Source organism: Aquarana catesbeiana, linkage group LG04 (assembly GCF_042186555.1).
Source record: "Aquarana catesbeiana isolate 2022-GZ linkage group LG04, ASM4218655v1, whole genome shotgun sequence".
Lineage (NCBI taxonomy): Eukaryota > Metazoa > Chordata > Amphibia > Anura > Ranidae > Aquarana > Aquarana catesbeiana.
Window position 1 is genome coordinate 63,123,269 of NC_133327.1, and position 21,351 is coordinate 63,144,619.

The 21,351-nt window shown below is 40.8% G+C and overlaps 1 protein-coding gene across 7 annotated transcripts in view; it reads left to right on the forward strand.

Moving 5' to 3' along the window:
• CD2AP (CD2 associated protein) overlaps positions 1-21,351 on the forward strand; it is a 196,539-nt gene that overhangs the window by 162,066 nt on the left and 13,122 nt on the right. For 6 of the 7 annotated variants that reach the window (XM_073625279.1, XM_073625278.1, XM_073625276.1 and 3 more), the window contains 6 exons: positions 989-1,057; positions 1,507-1,702; positions 3,835-3,971; positions 13,104-13,225; positions 18,099-18,191; positions 19,348-19,550. In XM_073625279.1, coding sequence (XP_073481380.1) covers positions 989-1,057; positions 1,507-1,702; positions 3,835-3,971; positions 13,104-13,225; positions 18,099-18,191; positions 19,348-19,550 — 820 coding nt within the window. The remainder of the gene's footprint in view (positions 1-988; positions 1,058-1,506; positions 1,703-3,834; positions 3,972-13,103; positions 13,226-18,098; positions 18,192-19,347; positions 19,551-21,351) is intronic. The other variant, XM_073625277.1, reaches the window with a different exon arrangement.

Consider the following 21,351-nt stretch of genomic DNA (forward strand, 5'->3'; position numbering starts at 1 on the left):
GGAAGTATTACCATTAAATGCCCTATACATAAATCTGATAGATGACTCCACCCACCAGCATTCCCCTGTACCAAATGTTGGATATGTTTTTATAAAGCTTCCTAATTCTAATCTTTCAGGGCCCATTTACGTGTGTGTGTGTGTGTGAGATTTAATGTGCATTGTGTCAAGAGAAAATTTTACTATATTTTTGGGCTCCTACTGAGTTTCAAGGTACCAAAGAACATACGTGACCCAAATTTTTGGGAAAGCAGCCCCCTACAACATATGTGTATTCACATCTCTGTATTGTGCTGCATTTACATGTGATGGGGACCCATTAGAAGTGGAGGTATTTCCCGAATATTGCATGTATATATATATATATGCCCAAGTGTGAAGTCTACCTTAGTATGCTCTGATTACAGGGACCTGTATATAAGGGTGTACGCATATTGGACATGGTTGATCGGAACCATGCCCTCTGCACTACCTTACTGGTCTGTGCTCACACTGTGTTCCCAGGCACGCTTATGTTATCGAGACCATCGTTATCCCTGCTTCCCAGTGATATATGGAAAGTTCTGTGAGCAAAGAGTTTGCGCTCTCACTGACGTGAACTGCATTAGACCACTAGTGAACTGAGACTGCCCCCCTTTTAAGCGGTCCCAGGCATTGTATACTTAACTATTCCCGGGGACATTCTGGAACACAGATGAACCAGACCAAGGAGGTGCACTGTGCCCCTGGTATGGATAAAACTGTCAGTGTGTGTGTGTGTGTGTTCACCCTTTATGTAACATGAATTTTTGGAGTGTGTAATGCAAGTGGACTGCATATTATACCTTTTGGCGTCAAAACAGATAATTTCCATCACACATAAATATTATAACACATTATAAAGGTGATCAGTGTTAATGCTTTTTAATGCTCCATTTTGAGGCACCTTTTAGTGGGGTTTAAGCCGTTCTTTTGAGCCTTTGAGTTTTACTGGTTCTTTTTTTGTTAGTGCCAAAGCCAGAACTTCGTCATGGAGACAAACGGTTCACTCCCACCAAATCAGAAGAGAAAGAGAGAGGTAATGTAAATGAGTTTTTTTGCTGTTTTTTTTTTTTTTTTTTTTCATTTACCTGTCTGCTTTAATACTGTTCTGCTCATCCACAGTACATTAAGGGTCCTGTCACATCATACAGCATATAAAAATGGACGGAAAAAGCATGCACAGTAACATGCATTTGCATGTATTTTTAATGCACATTCAGGTTTATATGCATTAATGTGTGTTGTGTAAACAAGGTGCATAAAATACCATTGTACCCTGGAAGTTTCTTGCATTTATTTAGTGCCTGGTGTAAATGAGCCCTAAACAAACTTGTCAGCTATTTTAAACTTGGCCTGCCTAAGAGCAGGCAGTGCAGCACAACCTACTCTTGCCATTTTTAGCTTGTCTGTTAGCTTCTTAAAGTAGTTTCACTTTGTTACTGGATCCTGGCTATGCCAATTGCCTTTTTTGTTGTATTGCTGTAGATGAAAAGTCGTCTCTTGAGCATAAGCCATCCGTGGATCTCAAGCCATCTGTGGATTCTAAGCCTTCCAAACCAGCACCTCTGGTACCTCCTAAGAAGCCCAGTCTTGTAAATAAGTCAAACAGTAATCTGGTCAAACCAGCAACCATCCCACCCAAGCGACCCGACAAGCCATCTTTCTCAACACCTCCATCCAAGTAAGTCTCTATTCAGGGGTGTGACTCGTGAAGGGGGTCTCTATCAAGCGCTCTGCGTTATAAGAAAACCCACTTTATTCATTATTCTGATTAAATAATTAACTCTGATCCCCATACTGTTTATGACAAGTTGTAGTGGAAAATAGGCCCTGAGAAAATATGTGTTTTCCAAGCATTATTTTAAATATCAACCCAATCACTAACATCTTCGTATTCCTCTTTGGGCAACTCTGGTCCCTTAATACATAGTAATTCTGGGAAAACTATTTCTCTTATTTTGAGCCTAATGTAATTGGGGAAAGTTTGCTGGACATTCATGAAATTTGCCACATTTTGATGACTGATTGAGAACAGTCTGTTAATTCACCAGCCCACCCTTTAAGGATTCACTAATCTGTAAAGATAATATTTACATACTATTGAAGATGTCCTAAACCAGCAAATTTCAGCTTAGAACAACAATTCCTAAGCCAGAACATTACGGGTACCTTGTGTCTAGCAAGCCCAAATTATTTATGGAGCTTTAAAGGGGTTGTAAACCCTTGAGGTTTTTCACCCTAATGCTTTCTATTGATTAAGGTGAAAAACCTTCTGTAGTGCAAGAGCCCCCAGAGCCCCCCTTTTACCTACCTGAACCCGATTGTTCCATCGACGGGGACAAGCCCAGTAGCTCCAGCCGCTGTCTCGGGTCCTCATTGGATAGATTGATAGCAGCACAGCTATTGGCTTCCACTGCTGTCAATCAAATCCAGTGACACAGGAGCCAGGGGCAGGGCCGAGTGCTGCTGTATGTGTCAATGGTTGCAATGAATGCAGCAGCAGGGGGGGCACTCGATGCGGGAAGGAGCCAGGAGCGCTGCTGAGGGACCCCAGAAGAGGAGGATTGCACTCTGTGTGAAACCCTTACACAGAGGAGGTACGTATAACATGTTTGTTATTTAAAAAAAAAAGACGGATAAAAAAACGAACCTTTACAATCACTTTAACTCCTCTGGACCTTTTTTGAGGTTGGAAGAAGGTCACATGTCTCCAGATGCTTAAGATGCATGTTTTTTAATGGACTAAACCCTGAATCTTTAAAAATGAAAAAGGGAAAAAAAAGGCCTTCTCAACCCAAGGCTAATAGGTCAGTTTTAGGTGGGCGATGGTAGATTTAATTACTCCAGTGACAAGATTTCCATGTGGTATTTATGTGCACTCTACCACATGGTCATGACAAAACTGTCACTCTTTCACACCTGGATTCCCACATTATTTATTCTGCATTATGAAAAATCTAGTGGATGACATGGGCAGACGCCTCCCCAAGAATGACAGCTGGGATGACCATATGCTCTTAAAAGGGCATTTACTCCTAGGACTTAATTTCCTCACAGTATGTCAAATCATCTCTGCCTTTGAAGACGGGATTTGAAAACCACCTGCAGCTGCTCTCTACAGTAGTGCTAAAAGGCTTTATACTTGTCCAGGGGGATGCATTGGTTTTTAAAAAAATAGATGAGCAAGACGGCCGTTCATGCTTGGATTATGGCCAATTCCTGCTCAGTCAGGCCAAAATTCAAGCTTTGGGTCGCCATGCAAGCACCACCCAGTTTGACAAAAGTCATAACAATTGACTGAAACACATGGAAAATTACTGGCCGGATAGTGAGTGCATCCTACTACTTGGGTTTGTCTGAATACAGTAACTGGCAATGGAGGTTCCTCCATCCATCCATTCTCTATCTTAGAATGGATAGGTGAATCGATTGATTTTCTTTAGTGCAGCTTACGGGCTGAACAAGAGAAAATTAAGCTGTGTATAGCTGTCTTTAGTCCACCCGAATCACCAAATATTAGTATTTGTGTTCAATGTATCCCTGACCATCTGTTCTCCTTGCCCCCCCCGGCTTTAATTTTTTCTGGATTGCTGACCCTGAGCAGGAAAGTCAAAAGTCCTTGCCTCCATCTGTTTTTCAAGGTCAGTGACTTAAAATATTGAAGTCGAAGGCACAACATTATCCAGCCAGTGAACTAACATTTTATCATGGAGCACCCATTAAAATGTGTCTCAATTTCTCTCATGACAGGTTTGTTTCAATTCTGAGTTCTGTGCGGTCAGTAAATCACTTTATGCTCTTGATATATTTTAGACCAAATGGGGAGTCGCCTCGACCAAAGTCAGAACAAGAGCCATTCAACAAAACAAGAATGGATCTAGAGCAAATTCTAAGCCGACCAAAATCTCAAGATGTAGAGCCGATTGTAGTGAAAAGCCCCAGAGAGAATGGTGAGTGTGACTACTATGGAGGAGCTCACTTTGTGTTTCATGTTTTACATAACATCTCTTTGTGTTTCCTGCATGTGTTTGTGTCATCACTGAAGGTACATGTGTGTCAAAAGAATAGACAGGTCTCGCATCGTAAACCTCAACATGTGAAACTGGAATATTCCATCAGAAGCTTTTTTTTTTTTTTTCGTGGAGAGTTGTTGGAGGGTGGGCTTTCTTTCCTTTACAAATCCCACCTCTGACTATTTTCCCAGCTGTAACCAGGAGTGTGTTTCACTTCTGGTTGTATTACAGGGATGGAAAGTGAGAAACGGTCTCCTCAGCTGATACAAAGATAACAGGATATTCATGTAGAACTGGACCAAGTGGCACTTGGATACATGAGTCCCTGATTGATTCCTCCTTTAGTTCACCAAATGTAATGCTTCATTTCAAAATCTGTAGGGAAGAAGAAAGTATGCCTTGCTTGTAGAACCTATCGTACCCCTTTAGTGTTTAACTTTCATTAGAAAAAAAGGGAGGAATCTACCTGCTATGGGCAACAGACATAATTTTATTGGCTCCACAATTATTGTTGCTATGAGCAAAAGCATTCATTTCTTTAAGCCAACCCCACTTAACCCAAAAATCTTTAAGTTTATGTCTGTGGATAAATGCAACATGCTTTCATATACATTTAGCCTGCATGTGATATCAGTTTAGATTCTGAGAGCATTGACAGTTAAAGTGGTTGTAAACCCTTACATATACCCACTGAAGTGACTGGCCTCAGGTGATATACAGAGATGAAACAAACCTTCCTACATAAGTTGTACCTGTTTATCTGCAGCTCACTCTCCTATACAGCCGTTCAGGTCACACATTTTACACAGCATATCTGAGCTTTAGCAGTCAGGGGGTGGGGTCCTGTCATCACACTGAACAGCATAGAGAGGGGAGCAGATTGTAATCTGGGACCTGAGTTCAGGGAACTTTAGCAGCCAGGGGGCGGGGTCCTGACATTACACACTGCACAGCATAGAGAGGAGAGCTCATTGTAATCTGAGACCTGAGTAGAGGGAATGGGCACACTCCCTCTATACAGTCTCATACATAATCATGCACAGTTGAGGCTGTTAGTCACCTTCTGTGTGCTTAAGGGGGGGGGGGGGGATGTAGTAGAACGGTGTCCTGGGATTGCTTGGTGTCAGGATAAATAATTAGAAGTAACTAATGCAGATAGCAAGGGGAGGAGAGAAAAGCTCAAAATCAAACTTGGTGCTTTGGCGTGTGGCAAGCAAACACTATAGGAAGGATATGCTGTGTTTTTCATTTCAAAGACCACTTAAACGAACAGGTTCTTTGACCTGCAGTTGGCCTCATTCTGACCTTATTTGAGTCTCCTAAGCAGCCTCAATCTGCTTGTAGTTGCTTTTTGATTCCTATTGACTTGTATAGGGAGAAAAACCATTCCGATGCAATTACAAGCCCATTGACATAGACTCTAAGGTAGCTAAAATGCTTCTCCACAGCTGCTGATGTTATGAGTCTTGTCCAGGAGTCAGCATGTGTCAAGCAAGATAATGTCATTAATGCTTTTTGCCGGTCTCTATTCTGTTTCTTGATTGATTGTATCTTTCAATATGCATCTGTCATTTTGCTGCAGAACAGGGGAGGGTAGGTAAAGTGGGCTTATTTTTTGTGTGCAGAAGTTAAGGCCATACAATACCCCACCTTTTAAATGCTGCCTCCCCACTGCTCTCATATTTTATGGATATTGTTTCTTGTACATAGCACTGTAAATACCTTTTTGCTAAATTTTTGATTTAAAAACTATTTTCTGGGAATATGAGAGCAATGGGAGGCAGCATTTAAAAGTTGGGACATTGTACAGCCTTAAAGGCAAAATCCAGGTCTACTTTCACTTTAGTTAAGCCAGTTTTGTTACAACGCAGCACTGTACACAGCACTCATACCACATTTAGTTTATACAGTGCTAACCGTAGGCGTATTATTTAGAAAGAAATAGTTTATTTGGACCAGCTTGGCACAAACAATGTAAAGTGAAAGTAAACCTGGAGTTTGACATTGATTTCTACTTTGAGTAGTTACTACAACAGTGGTAATGTAGGCACCCAGAGGTGTCTGCATTTGCGTTCTCTGTAGAGCTCCCTCGTGGGCAGTAAAACCTGACGGTGCTTTTGCTATGCAAATACCAACCTCATTTAGGAAGCTGGCACCTTCACATTTATCCTGTAGTTCTTCAATGTTAGTCCTTTATTTGGATAGGATTGGAGGGAGAATATGCACCTAAATTGTGGCTGCAGTGCAGAAACACTGGCTTTCATGCAAGTTGTAGGGGAAGTATTTTTATCAATGCAATGCTGATGATTGTAATTAGGTGGGTGACGCTACTGCTTGTCTTTAGCTGTAATGAAATAAATTTCAGGGCGGTGTCTACATTATTGTCAGTGGTAGCCCACATTCATAGTGTTACTGCTACAGATCCTTTTTTTTTTTTTTAAATATACATTTTCACAGACCATGCTTGCTTTTTTTTTTTTTTTAGATAAGGCTGTGCTGCATTTTTCATTATAAGGCCACTTTAGATGACAGGTGCTCATAACAGTGCAACAAGCTTTTCATCCTCTGCCATCTTGTGGTTATAAATGGTATGACATTGTTTGAGACCTTCAAGCTTGGGTAGTGATTGCATAGCAGTCTGTTCAGTCCAGTGTTTTAGAAATGGGTTATCCTGTCAGTTTCACACATATCATCACCTGGAAATTTAATTGCTTATTTGTTGTTCTTGGTTTGTAATCTTTGACATCTTGAACTATATTTGCCATTGATTTGCTTTGTATCTAGTGTGTGGTGTAATGTTTGTTAAAGCTATGTTGTATTTTTTCCTTAAGTGGGAATAAACAATGTTTTAAATGTTTATTAGGCTTTGAATTAAAGTGTATTTCCACTTTTGCAGCTCAAGTCAAAAAACGCCGACTTTATATTTCCAACATGTTGCCAGTCAACAAATAGTATAATATTTAAAAATTACTGCTTACTTTTTTTTTTTTTTTACTTGCTGAATAATCCTACATGGTTTATCCATTCTATGTAACATTAAAGAGGAAGTAAAGTCTTCCTCTTTAGTTGTACTTAGAGGTAAGCCTATAATAAGGCTTACCTGTAGGTACTGTAAATATTGCCTAAACTTGCACCATTTAGGAGATATTTACTATACACGCTGCTGCCGGCGGCGTAATCTGCGCATGCGCACTGAAGGAACGACCCGCTCGTGCTGTCTCCTCAGGACCTGTGTTGTGACCAGCAGCATGGGAGTGATGTCATCGCGGCTCTGGCCAATCACATCGCCGGAGCCCACGAACCCGGAAGAAACTCCGGGAAAGATGTCGGCCGTGGGAGTGGCGTGCTGGCGCTACTGCAGGGCATTGTTCTGAGGTATTTCATAATGAGCTAGTATGTGATGCATACTAGCTCATTATGCCTTTGGCTTACAGGTTTTTGTTTTTTTGGAATTTTTTTCGGAGGTTTGCAACCTCTTTAGGGTGGGGACTGGGGAGGTATGTTTTCTACAAATAACCCATCGTACTGTAATGGTAGATCTCATTATCAGTTATTAAACTAGAGAAGCATACTGTCCAACAAAGGTTTATAGCTTCTCAAGCCAGCCGTAGATGGTTTGTATCCCTGTTGAACCCTGGCCGAGATTCGAGCCATCTATGGGCAGGCTGATTGTACCCAAGTTGAACCCTCGATCATCTTGGGTACAGCCAGTATGTCAGATTCTTTCATGAGATTATTGCCAGCAGCTATAGATGCTAGCAATATTCACAGCGTTTTCCCCACAGGGACGGCTCCCTGCTTCCCCCAACTCCATTGCAGCCACTAGCTGCAAGCGCTGATCGGATGCTGGTTTTCCAGCATACCCATTTGATAAAAACTGGTCGTTAAACTGGCTTCTGTTGGACATGCTGCTGTACACACAGGCTAACCGTATATTGTAACGGATATTTGGCCCGTGTGTACGAGCCTTAAAACAAACTGCTTCTAGTCTTTTGCATTAGCCTGCTTTAAAGAAACAACTAGAATTGTAAAATACATTTTAAAATGATTTTTAGGAATGCTGTTTAAATGAGAACCAATAACTCTATCTATATTTAGTAAGGGTTTCTCAAATTTGACTGCAAAGGTGGAAATATACTTTAGGCTTCAAAGCCAGTGTAAAATCCTCACCCTTACACAGTAGATGGCAGATAAGACTTCTCTGTGTGAAAGACACAATCTTCCTGCAAAGGTCCTGTATATCTTCCCACTGAGTCAGTTAGAGCTTTCTTATCAACATGGCATATGCTCACTGCTTTTGGAGGGGTGTGCCAGTCCACTGCAAGGAGACCACTGTTTCCACACAGAAATCATCCATCTTCATTTCAGCTTGGGAGGGGTTGTATGTTCCCAAGATAGCAATTTTATTCAGTTTGAATGAAAGTACAGTTGGGGTTCAAACGTAACTCGAAAAAATAAAATGGTCAATAAAACTAAAAGTAGTTACTTAGTTTGTATCTTCCTAGAAGGATGATGGGTATAGCCGCATGAGGCCTGCTCTATACTAGCAAAAGCTTTGCACAGAATGCACATTGCTAGCCATTAGCTAGGCCATGCCAGCACAAAGGGTGGCTTCGATATCCTGCTCAATGGTACAGCATAGAAAGCTCCCATAAAAGCTCTTATAAATAAGGTCTGTTTAGTATTGGCATTTAGTTAAGAACACCATTAAACTACATCAAAGCACCATTTTCATCTAAACCAGGGGTCTCAAACTAGCAGCCTTCCAGCTGTTGCAAAACTACAAGTTCCATGAGGCATTGCAAGGCTGACAGTTACAAGCATCACTCCCACAGGCAGAGGCATGATGGTACTTGTAGTTTCGCAACAGCTGGAGGGCCACCAATTTGAAACCCCTGATAAACTGACCAAATAACATAAGTCCGGTAGAATTTCGGTAAAGCCAGAACCAAGGGAAAAACTCTAATTCTGGCCTCAATTTTTAGGCAATATCAACACTCTTAATGGACAACAGCAAATCATTTAAGGTTTTTAGGAAATCAAGGAAATCAGCATTTGGTATTTACTGCTGAGTTCTTAATTACAGATCTGAGTGACATGGTTCCAGGGTACACCTACACACATAGCTGAATAACATTCCATTGATGGAATCCAGTCTTTCTTGTAGGAAAATTACCATCTAAATAGGTTTGCAAGATCTGTCATCAAGTGCAGAACTAGTGCTGGGCTTTCTTATAAGAAAGCCCATCCACTGCGCTCACTAATTATGCAAAAAACATTTTTAAAAGTTGTAATAATACATTGATCAAATAGTACTATAGGTTCATCATATGCAAAGTACACATTGCCACTTAGAGAGTCCTTGCTGTGCCCATGTGATATTCTAGCTGCAGGTAAAGGGTGATTACACTATATACTAATACCTCAGGAGCATGCTCAGACTTTCTGCTGCTTCTGCAAATGTTTCCTTTTCTCTTCTTTGCAAAGTTAATTTTGTTTTGAACTCTTTGTTCTAGACATTCCTCTCCTCGACTTTTCTTTCCAGATTTTGTTTCCTCTCCCGTTTGCCATGTATCCCTTCTTTCGTGTCAGGAACTTCCCCTACCCTTCTCCATTTTGGTAAGAGCACATTCTCTCGTGGCACAGTGCAGTGTCAATAGATGATATAGCCAGAAATGTAGTACAGTCATTAGACATTACACAATAGAGGCTTTTAGTCACAAGCATTCACTTGCCAGATTATACAATCCTCTCTGCTTTTATTTGTACTCCAGGAAAAAATCTAAGCACATGGCCAACCTATTTATTGTTTACCTATTAAAGGGATTTGTCACTTTTGTCAGTCATTCTTGCGGTATACATACACCTCTGCTAGTCTGATCAGCCTGCTACTTTCTGGTCACTGGACAGAGCTAATGATGCCGTTTCACTGTTCTATGTGGAGAATGAAGGTGACTAAACAATTATGAACCAGGAAGGCAAATTAAATGATCAGAAACTACTCATGTTGCTGTGCAGTCAGGAAGATGTCTAAATCACATTGGCTGCACAACATCACATATCCTTTGGCAGGTGAAACCATAAACGGGTATGTATTTCAGCTGTATAATTGGCTTTCGCCTAGAGTATTACGCACCGGAAAAGGCCAAGGCCTGTTTATGCTGCAGCCGTCCACCCCGCAAACAAAGATAAAACTCAGTGAAAGAAATAATATTCTAAAAAAAATTGGAGGAAAAATATAAGAAATACGCCACTTTCCACCTGGCTTCTGCCCACTTTCTGTAGGTGCCATTGGGCAGGAAACCCAAACCTTGCTAGAAAACACTCCAGAACTTGTGGGATTTGGTTGGAGTTTTTATTTAGGAGATGGGGGCTGCTACATAAGGAGACTTACGGTATTTTCATGCAAGATCTTCTTTAAAGATGATCTCAATGTTTCATTTAACTTAAAAAGAAAAAAAAAAGAAAAAACTGTTTAGACCAAGCTAGTCCAAACTATTTACTTCCAACAGTTGCAGCAGCTGTGTGACTGTATGTAGCCAAATCAGACATCTGATAGATTTTTCTTCTTCCATGGAATGTCCGTTTCAACCTATGCAGTAATTTATTTTATTTTTGGTAGACACCTTTTGGTTGCATCACCAGCTTCTTATTGATCTCTGAGACTCCTGTGATAAGTTCTGCCTGCAAGTAGATTGTGCCTCTGCTCCCTCTCATAACCATTATGAAGGTGTTGCCCTCTTGTGGCTGGATTACCTAATTACAAGTAGTATGACCTGGAAATTTATCCAGTCACCGCGCCCCTATATAAGCCCATAAACCGTGTGCAAACACTGGGATTTTTTAAGATGTCATGTATCAACTCAGGAAACACTCAAAATAGCTAAAAAAATATCTTTAATGCATTTAAAATTCCAAGTAGCCCTCGTTGCATTTTTAACTGTAATAATAAAAGATCTTTATTATTGTACATCACAGGACACCAAGCACTTCATAATTATGACTACTGTACTTGGGTTATGCTGCCACCTTTAGGTGAATGGATAGTGGGGGAAAACAACGCCCTAAAGCCCCACCCATGCATGACCCCTCCCAGCTTCGAAACACTCTGTTTCTAGCTAATGTTCCCCTACCTACTAGAGCTGCGCAATTAATCGTTAAAAAAAAAATCATGATCTCGAATTCAACCCCATCTGTGGATGCCAGAGATGGCTTCATAGTGGGGTTCTCCCCTGTTCTGTCTTTGGGTTTTGGGCATGTTGGCCTTGTTGCTGTGTTGCCCGCCCCACATGTTCAGTGCTTTGGGACATCCCAAGTAGTCATGAATATGAAGTCCTCTATATCCTGTCGTGTATGACTAGGGTTTTTGATTTACCGGTTAAACTCTTTTCTTGGTGTACATCACACGATTGTTGCGCATTGCTTGCTATAAAACTGAGATTTAGCTGGGCTGGGGGTTATGCCTTTGCAGGGGATTCCCAGGGTATTTTTTTTTGCCAGGGTCCATTCACCTGAAGGTGTCTGCATATAACCTGAATAGTTCTCTGTGTCCTTTAGCTATTTTATAGGTTTTCTTACTTGATAAGTGGCACCTTAAAAGTCAGTTTTTGCACATTGCTTGTGGCTACATTACCCTTTTTGCGTTTTACATATGATCAGAAATCCATTTGTTCCAGCGACATTAAGGTTTTGTAACGGTCCCAGAATTTTTGAGAGTTGGTAAGAGAAGCTATCCAGAGTGCCCAGTGTAAATAAGAAGCCAGTCTCATTCCTAATGCCAACAATATAAGGCTGCAGTGTTAATTTAGAACATGGTAGTCAGAGGGTCTGTATTAAAGACAGAATAGTATACAAACCTGCCACACATTCCTTTATCAGACTCTTTACATTTAGATGTCTTTTTTCTTCTTTGCCCTTTTTTTTTTTTTTTTTTTTTTTTGAGACGTTATATTTGAGTTTCCGTTTAAGACACATCTTAAACCATTTAGCCAAAGTTTTTTTTTTTTTTTGTTTGTTTTGTTTTTCTGTTGACATGCAGTGACTGACTGTAGTAGGTGTACTCTGATTTGCATCCTTGCCCCCCTGGGGATTCTGTCAATCGGAACTGACCTTCACCCCTTATTGCATCATATCTTTACATCACATTTTTATTTCAAATAAAGTCACTAGATAATAGTTTAGTGCCATAGGTAGTGATTTTCTTAATCTTCTGCTCATAAACTTTTACTGTGTAATATGTGCATGTTGTTTAATGGAGTTGCAAAGGCTTAATCTTAATGCATTCTGTGCAGAAGGGACTCCTGATTGGATGAGACACATCAGCGACGCCATTGGCTCCCGTGGCTGTCAAAGTCAATTAGCCAATCAGGAGAGAGGGGGGGTGGGCCCAAACAGCAGCTTCATGTCTGAATGGATACAGGTAGCTGCAGCTCGGCTTGTGTGCCCCCATAGCAAGCTGCTTGCTGTGGGGGCAATCCACAGGAGGGAGGGGCCAGGAGCAGCGAAGAGGGACCCTGAGAAGAGGATTCAGGCTGCTCTGCAAAACAACTGCACACAGCAGGTAAATATAACATGTTTGTTTTTTTTTGTTTTTAAATAAAATTTTTAATCACTTTAAGACTATGCTTTTACTGAACAGTGCACACATAGAATATTTTTTTTTGTCCATTGGAGCAACATGGTCAGTCACATTGAGCTGCAGACCTAGACCGTTTTAATGCCTCCGCTGTGCAGATTTACCCCGTGTTCTGCCACTGATTGTAAATTCTGTTAGAGATGGCGGTAGACCTGACATGCTTCCTGAGTTTTAAGTACCCACAGTAGTCTCAAATAGTCGCCAAATACCCCAATTTCTCTAGATCAGAAGCTGTCTGTATAGAAAATCCAAAACTCTCTGTACAGATGATTGCAGACAAGAACTCGGTGCTTCCCAATGTTTGCTTTCAGGCAGTATCTACTTAGTATGCTGATAATTGTAGTTTTCCAAACGGAAGAATGTATCAACACAACGCACAGAAAAAAAAAATGATGTATCATTTTCATTCTCTGTCTCTTTTCTGTCTTCCTCAGCTTCCTCAGAGCTCACTTTTGATGAACTTCTGCCTACCTCAGAAAACTTGACTCATCCAACTGCTAGCCGACCAAAGATGACGGGCAAGAGGTTGCCTGGCCGCTTTAACGGTTCAAGTCCTGTAAGTATTGAAGGTTGAATTGTAAGGGAGATATTGCCACTAATGCCTGGATTTGATAGGCCAGTGTGCAACGGCCCTTACCCAATCACAAGTTATTTTTGGTTGTGTGACAACACTGAGCTAATTATTTATTTGGTACATTTTAAAGCGGCCCCCAATCCCCTTATACTCACCTTAGTAATGACCCCTTACTGCTCCTTCATTCGAAACTGTCAACAATACCCAAAACTTCCAGGTATGAAGGATTATGTGACCACCTTTCTTGTGACGATAGTAGTGAAAGAATTGGTACTGGACTTTATAGGCATTGAGATACACAAAAATTATAAATAAAAAAAAAAAAATCATTTTATTAACAATTTGATTACAACAAGCACAACCAGACAGAGACTAATTAAAAACTTTGCAATGTAAAGATTGCCTGTATGCTTTTAACAATCCATAACCCAAGCACCAAGAGGTATATTCCTGAATGATTAGGACAATGTCCTTGTTAAGGCAACAAAATGTTCTATCAGGCTTGGTGTGAGTTGGTCACAGTGTACAGTAGCTCAGCTCTACATGTATCGCCCTCTTGCTGAGGGATCCTCGGAGCGGCGTCTATCAAAATGCAGATTCACACTGTGATCAGGATATAATTGACTGGCTACCCCTGTGCTGCAGTCACTGAAAAATCACTCTCCCTAGATGTTTTGCTGTTTAGGAATTACAGGCTATTCCTATGCCTTCCTTCATCCAGTATGCTATTTCATGCTATCTGTAATTATTGCTGAACTGGGGCTTAATACTTTTTCCATTTATATGGGCCTATTATACATCCGTTGATCTCCGCTTGCAACATTCGCCGTATCCTGTACATAAACCTACTTATTCACTCCTGGGTGATGTGTATATTAATGCATGCCTAAGCTCCTGAAGAAGCGTTCACACTCCTAACATGTAGAGCCGAGCTACTGTACACTATGATCAACTCACACCAAGCCTGATAGAACATTTTGTTGCCTCAAAAAGGACATCGTCCTAATCATTCAGGAATATACCTCTTGGTGTTTGGGGTATGTATTGTTAAAAGCATATAGGCGATCTTTACTTTGCTAAGTTTTTAATTCGTTTCTGTCTGGTTGTGCTTGTTTTAATCAAATTGTTAATAAAATGATTTTTAAAAAAATAATTTTTGTGTATCTCAGTGCCTATAAAGTCCAGTACCAATCCTTTCATTACCATATTCAATTTATGGGACATGACACTTCCTTATATATTATTCTTTGGTATCCACAGCACCACTCTGTGGTGATAACCTGCGATCATCTATTTCAATTTCTTGTGACAGTGCTCAGGTTTAACAGGCAATCCTGAGCACTTGTCACAGGATCACGGGGGTGATGTCGCTTCTCTCTTGGGTCATGGTCACCATTTTTTTTCTTGTGTGGGCTGCAGGAAAGGTTAGCAGCTCTTTGTTTTAATGAAGAGACTGCTATTTTGTTGTGTGTATTATTGTGAAAAAATAATAAAATGGAATATCCTGCAAAGTAATCAGATTTTGCATAAATTTGGAGGTTTAGGTCTTCTTTCAGATTTTCACAGCTATTTTCCCTTTGCAGAGATTTCCCATCACTTCCTGTCCTGGTAGCGCCCAATAAAACTTCCTATTTGCCCTCCCTGGACTAGAATCTTCATCATTCTTCCTAGGATGAATCTGTTCAGAACCAGTGGTGCTGTCAGGACCCCTAGTGGATTCTCTTTAGGAACATATGGAAATTAGACTTCATAGAGGGGTAATAGAAGAAGGTTCAGTGAACAGTTGGGCTCTGGGTGTCACAAGGACAGCTCTGGAAGCATTGTTTGAGAATGAATGGGAATTTCTAAGTGTACCAGTAAAGGAAACTCATGTCAGACAGCATCCTGCTTTTGTTTGCTTCTGACATATAATTAGTTTTAGTGGGAGGAAGCCCATTCCTCGTGATTGAAGTCTAGAGAATGTGCTTTGCTTATAATACTTGTTTTTGCTTTTTATTGCACTTTGTTTTTATCCATCTTCCCTTCCTCACTTCACAAAAGTCAATTTGTCTCCACATTTATTGTGACTCTAGCCACTTCATCAGAAGCGAAGTGTGTTTTTTAAGTGCTTTTAGCAAGATACATTGTCAGAGATTCTAACAACCTGTGTAGTTAGAGGAAGTTTTTTGGGCATATGTAATTGCCCAAGATCCACAAATCGTTCAACTACAACCCCAATTCCAAACAAGTTAGGACACTGTTAAATCTACATAAAAACAGAATGCAATGATTTACAAACCTCAAACCCATATTTTATTTCACACAGAAAGCCTATCAAAGGTAAGAGCTGGGAGAACATGTTGCAACAAATTGGGTTAATTAGCACATTTTCTTTTTTTCATATATGCATTTTGGTTAGAGGACTGAACACCTAACAGTGGTAGAGACATTGGATTGATTCCCAACAATCATTATTTACCCCCATTGTTTTTCCTATATTTAATTAGCAACAGGTTAGTAACATGATTGATTATAAAAAGGGTATCTTGGAGAGTCAGTGCCTCAGGGGTAATGATGGACAGTGGTTCACCTATCTGAAAAGGTGTGTCTAAAAATTGTCAGCCAATTTCAGAATAATGTTCAACCTAAAAATGCAGATTTGAAAAATATCAAGTGATTCCAAGACTCTAGAGAAATCTCCGCGCACAAGGCTGAAATGCAGTATTGGATGCCCGCGATCTTCAGGCCCTCAGGCAGCACTGCATTTAAAACAGGCATGATTCTGTGATGTGAACAATCTCAATATGTGGGCACTGTCCTTAAACCCTCTATATTTGTGCACAGAAATAATAGCAAAAAATACTCTGCTGTCCCCTTAAACCCAAAAATGTCTCTAGTACAACCAATAAATAGCAGGCACTAGTCTCCTAGTGCTTATCTATAAGTGATTGAATCACAAATAAGCAATCAAAAATATCAACTTATAAACCAAATATTTCACAGCCCCAAAATCTGTAGTACCAAAGGTAAAAAAAAAAAGTCCCTAATTATCGGGCTATTTTAACAATTTATGAAAGTGCTTTTTTTCTTGTGCTTCAACTTCAAAGTGCATCTCCACATGCCCAAATGAGAGTGCGCGCTTCAAATGGCTGCGGCGGACCAGCAGCCCACAAGTAATAGATATAGGATCCTGTGTGTGTGTATTGCCAAATCTTCTCCAATACCAATCACTCCAAGCTATGTAGACGTCACTGGTGAAAACCTCTCATTCACTCATAAGAGTGGACAAGAACCCGGAAATAAATCATTGTGCAGTATGTTTTTATTAAAAGCTATTTGTATTCACAATAATAAAAAACTCACATTCCACAGGTGCTAGAGTAGTACCAACACAAACTGCTCCTGTCTAATAGTAGCTTTCCCTGCCGCTTGTGCTCAAGGGACTGGACCCAATGTGGTTAGGGAAACCGGCTGTAATGTCAGTGGCTCAACTCTAATGCATTTCACACAATGCGCATCTTCAGGAGTTCAGTGAAGTGAACTTCTGAAGATGCCCCCATGTCGGATCCGGTCCTTGGAACACACACAGGTTCCTTTTATCTATTGATTGTGGGCTGCTGGTTCGCCACAGCCGTTCAGTGAGTGCACACTCATTTGGGCACAAGGAGATACACTTTTAAGTTGGAGCACAAGAAAGACGCACTTAAAATAGCACAGTGATTGGGGACTTTTTTTCTACCTTTGGCATTACGGATTTTGGAACTGTGACATTTTTGGTTTAGAAGTTGATATTTTGTATTGTTTGTGATTCAATCACTTAGACAAGTACTAAAATGATTCTGTGATGGACATCACTACATGGGCTCAGGAATACTTCCAAAAATCACTGTCTGTTAACACCGTTCGCTGTGCCATCCAATAATGCAAGGTAAAGCTCTATCATCAAAAAAGAAGCCATATCTAAATATGATCCAAAACGCTGCCATCTTCTCTGGGCCAAAGCTCATTTAAAATGGTCTGTTGCTTAGTGGAAATCTGTTCTGTGGTCAGATCTATGAAGTCCTACTGCAACTGATACCAGTTCTTTGCACTAAAAGCTGCGTTGGTCTTTTTTTTTGGCAACTATTGGCGCTGCATCCTCCAGACTAAAAAGAAGAGGGACCTTCCTGCTCATTATCATCGCTCAGTTCAAAAGCCTGCATCTCTGATGGTATGAAGAGTGCATTAGTGTGTATGAAATCCAGACAATGCCTTTTTCTTTGATATAAAATTATGTAAACCAGTACGTTTTCTACTTCACTGATGGGCACAGATATGCAGCACTGACTGGCATCACTGATGGGCACTGGCAGGCATTGTTGATGAGGCTGCACTGATTATCATCACACTGATTATCAGTGCAGACCCCCCCCCCCCTCAGGAAAGATGCTTATCATCTCTCCTCTACTCATGCGCTGTCCGCATGAATAGAGGAATGCCGATAATTGTCACTTCCTAGTTACACTGTGATCAGCTGTGATTGGACACAACTGATCACATGTTATAGAGCCTACGTCATAGGCTCTATAACTAGAACAGGAAAGCCACCACCTGGCTGTCATTTTGCTAATGGCGGGGCGGGAAGTGGTTAAACATTTGATCTATTTTCTATTGTGAAAAAAATATGGGTTTATGAGATTTGCAAATCATTGCATTCTGTTTTTATGTAGATTTTACACAGCGTCCCAACATTTTTGAAACTGAGGTTGTAGTTAATAGTGCCTTTTAATAGCCCATGTGGGGCACGTTATTTTAAGTGGGGCTGTAGCTGATGTGAATGGTTTACAGAGTCATTTTGAACAGAAAGCATGGGGAACTAAACTTCTGCTTCTTTTAGCAGGCTAAATCTCAGACTGAGACCCAGAAGGTACCAGTACATCATGAAGAGGAGAATGAACGTGCCAAAACACCACCACTAGAAAAAAAGAAGGTATTTCATGTTGGCTGGTACACATTTCAGAATTCACGACACTTATGAAACAAAAACAAAAAAAAACTGATGAAAAGGCCCTCATTGATGTGAACTCGGTTTTGGCTTGAAAATTGTCATAGAACATAAGAATTGCATGTAAATCACTCATGCACTGGCAGAAAATGTGTTTGATGTTATTCCTGCATGCTTCATAGGACCCTTTCACGTGGGCTTGTCCGTGTACGGACTCCGCTTTGCTCAACAGGGATCGATCCGCTGATCCCCACTGAGCAGGCGGATGACCGGTCCGTCTCCGTTTCCATCCATCTGGATTTCACGGACAGAATCAGATGGCGGCGGATGTCAGCGGACATGTCAACGCTGACATTCGCAGCTCCATAGAGGTGCATGGAGCGTCTAATCAGGTCCGCCTGAAAAACTGACAGGACCTGAAAGCCCATGTGAAAGGTGCCATCGACTTTCTGGCTCTGATACATATGTAACAGGTTCTTACCCCAGAACTGCAGCTAAACTGAACATTTTTCTGTGGCCCTGAAAGTTTCAATCTGAACTCCAGGAAAATGGCTAAACACACAGCAAAAATATATGTACATTGTTTGTTTTGCTTGTCAAAGGATTTGTATTTCTGTCCATACAGTACTAATTTTTTAATACCTCTGGCAGGACAGGAAGCTTGATTTTTCACTGCTGCACACAATAAACACTAACAGGTCTGATGAGCTTACCTCTCTGTCACTTTCCTTTGTTCTTTTATCAGTATGTTCCTTATTTTCACATGAGCACCAAAGCCCACCTGATTGGCTCTTTGCCTCTTCTTCTTCTCCCTGCCTTAGTGCTCTCCTGTAGAGTGGACTGCAAGATACTGATACCAGGACAAATTCCAGTACTTGTATTGCTTGCATTTAAAATAAATAAATAAATCAATTATTTATTAATAGAGTTGCATTAATTTATGTAATTTAAACCTACCCAACTAAGATGAAAAGCATTTGCAGCTGGCATTTCTCATGAAAGATGTGTGATATAAGCTCCAGTTCAGCTTTTTTTCGGCTTGTATTATATATGTCTGTTGTCTTGTGTTGTGTGACCAGAACAATTTTTAACAATTTGAGAATTATGAACTGCGTGATAACTATCTCTCTTGTTATTTCAGCCATCCATAACCCCATCGCCGCCCTCTATATTTACTACCACACCGCCTGTGTCAAAACCCAGCATCACCCCAATGAGCCCCGTTCTAGTGGACGTCAAAACAAAGTTTGATGTAACTGATGGCAAAAAGGGCGAAGTGGAGGAGTTAAGAGCCCAGCTGGGCGAGCTGCTGACTATTGTGGATGCACTTAGGAAAGAACATAGGTATGTCGGTGTGTGTGTGTGCGTAGGGGTAGGACACAAAGGGTCATGGATACATACCACATTTTCTTAGAGGAGCCATTAATGTGTGTGCAGGGAGCAGAGGTTTAAGGCCGCATACCACATTTTTTTCCGGTGTTCAGAAGCATGGTGCATAATACCAGCAAAATTATAAATATATTTAACCAGTTCATATTCTAGGTAATATGCTTTTATATAGCACAGACGTCTAAAGGAAGCTGAAAAAGCGCAGGAAACAGGCTAGATATGAAGAAAAGTAGACACGTCAGATGTAGCTTTATTTAAAACGTACGCCAGGTAAATTAAAGTTAATTTAAAGTTAAAGCCTTTTTTTTGTTTCATTTTTAATATAGTAGGGGACTAATAAAACCCCTGTCAGGTTTAGTTGGGGGGGGGTTTGCCCTCAGTGTGCAACTGGGAAGATTTTCCTTCATTTTCTGTCCTGTAGATGCAACGGGAAAATTAGGAGATCTTTCCAAAGTTTGGGCAATTCTCTTAGTAGTTATGGGAAAATCTCTCCTATTTCTGTTTTGGTGACAATATAAAGTGGTAGTAAACTCTGTTACACCACTCATTCCTACTGGTAAGCCTATAATTGGGCTTACCTGTAGGTACTGGGAATATCTCATAACTTGCAGATATTCAGAGTGCATGCAGCTGGTGACATCACGGGCACATGTGCTCTGAAGGTCCGGCATACAGTGTAGGCCTTCAGAGCTCGTGACGTCATTGCGCCCCTGGCCACTCATGTAGCTGGGCACTGTAAACCCAGATGGAAGAACGGGGCGGGGGGGGGGGGGACATGGAAGCCCTCTCAGCGGTGACAGCACGGCGTTGGAGGGCTTCATTTTAAGGTAAGTTTCTCATAAGTGCTAGTATGCCATGCATACTAGCACATTATGACATTGCCTTGCAGGGATTTTTTTTTTTTTTTTTTTTCCCACCAAGTTCAGTTTACTACTGCCTTAAAGCGGACCTTCAGTCATTTTTTTGAACTTTCCATCTATTAAATCTTCTGCCCTTATTGTTTTATATTGTTTTAACTTTGGATAATTAAACATTTTTTTTCTGCCAGTAAATACCTTATACAGCCCACTTTCTGTTTGTTTTCTTGTCTGGTCATTACCCTAGGCTTATGATATCATGCACAGCTCTCTCACTCTTGTGAAAGTTTCCCAAGGGGGTCTGGCTGCGGAGTGGAGCTCCATGTTTGACAGCAAGCATGTGACTTCCACTCCACTTCTTTTTTTTTTTTTTTTTTAACTTTATTATAATAAACAATAAATGGCTGGAGCTCCACAGTCCACAGTAAAACCTGTGACGTCCACTGCACTTTTTTTTTTTTTTTCCTTTGTTTAAAGCGGAGTTACAGTCGTTTTTGAGTTATTCTGATGACTTTTAATAAAACACACACTCACCTGTCCAGCGATGCAGCCACCCAAACCCTCTGCTCTCTCCTCGTCCTAGAAGACAGCAGGGAGGGAGGGAGAGAGGAGAACTTCTGCTTGAGCTGCCTAGGTGGCCCAAGCAGAAGTGGGAGCAGGTACCTGTCAAAACTAAGTATCCACAACCCCCCTAAAAAATGACATGCCAAATGTGGCATGTAAGGAGTGCTTAAAAGCGGAACTTCCACTTTTGGGTGGAAGTCCGCTTTAATAAACTTTAAAAAGGAACTGCAGTCGGCTCACATAATTTGTAATAAAAACATCTTTGCCATTCTGAAGCTTCCCTCTAACCACTGCATATTATATACTGTGATTCTGTAGTTGCCAAATATTCTGCA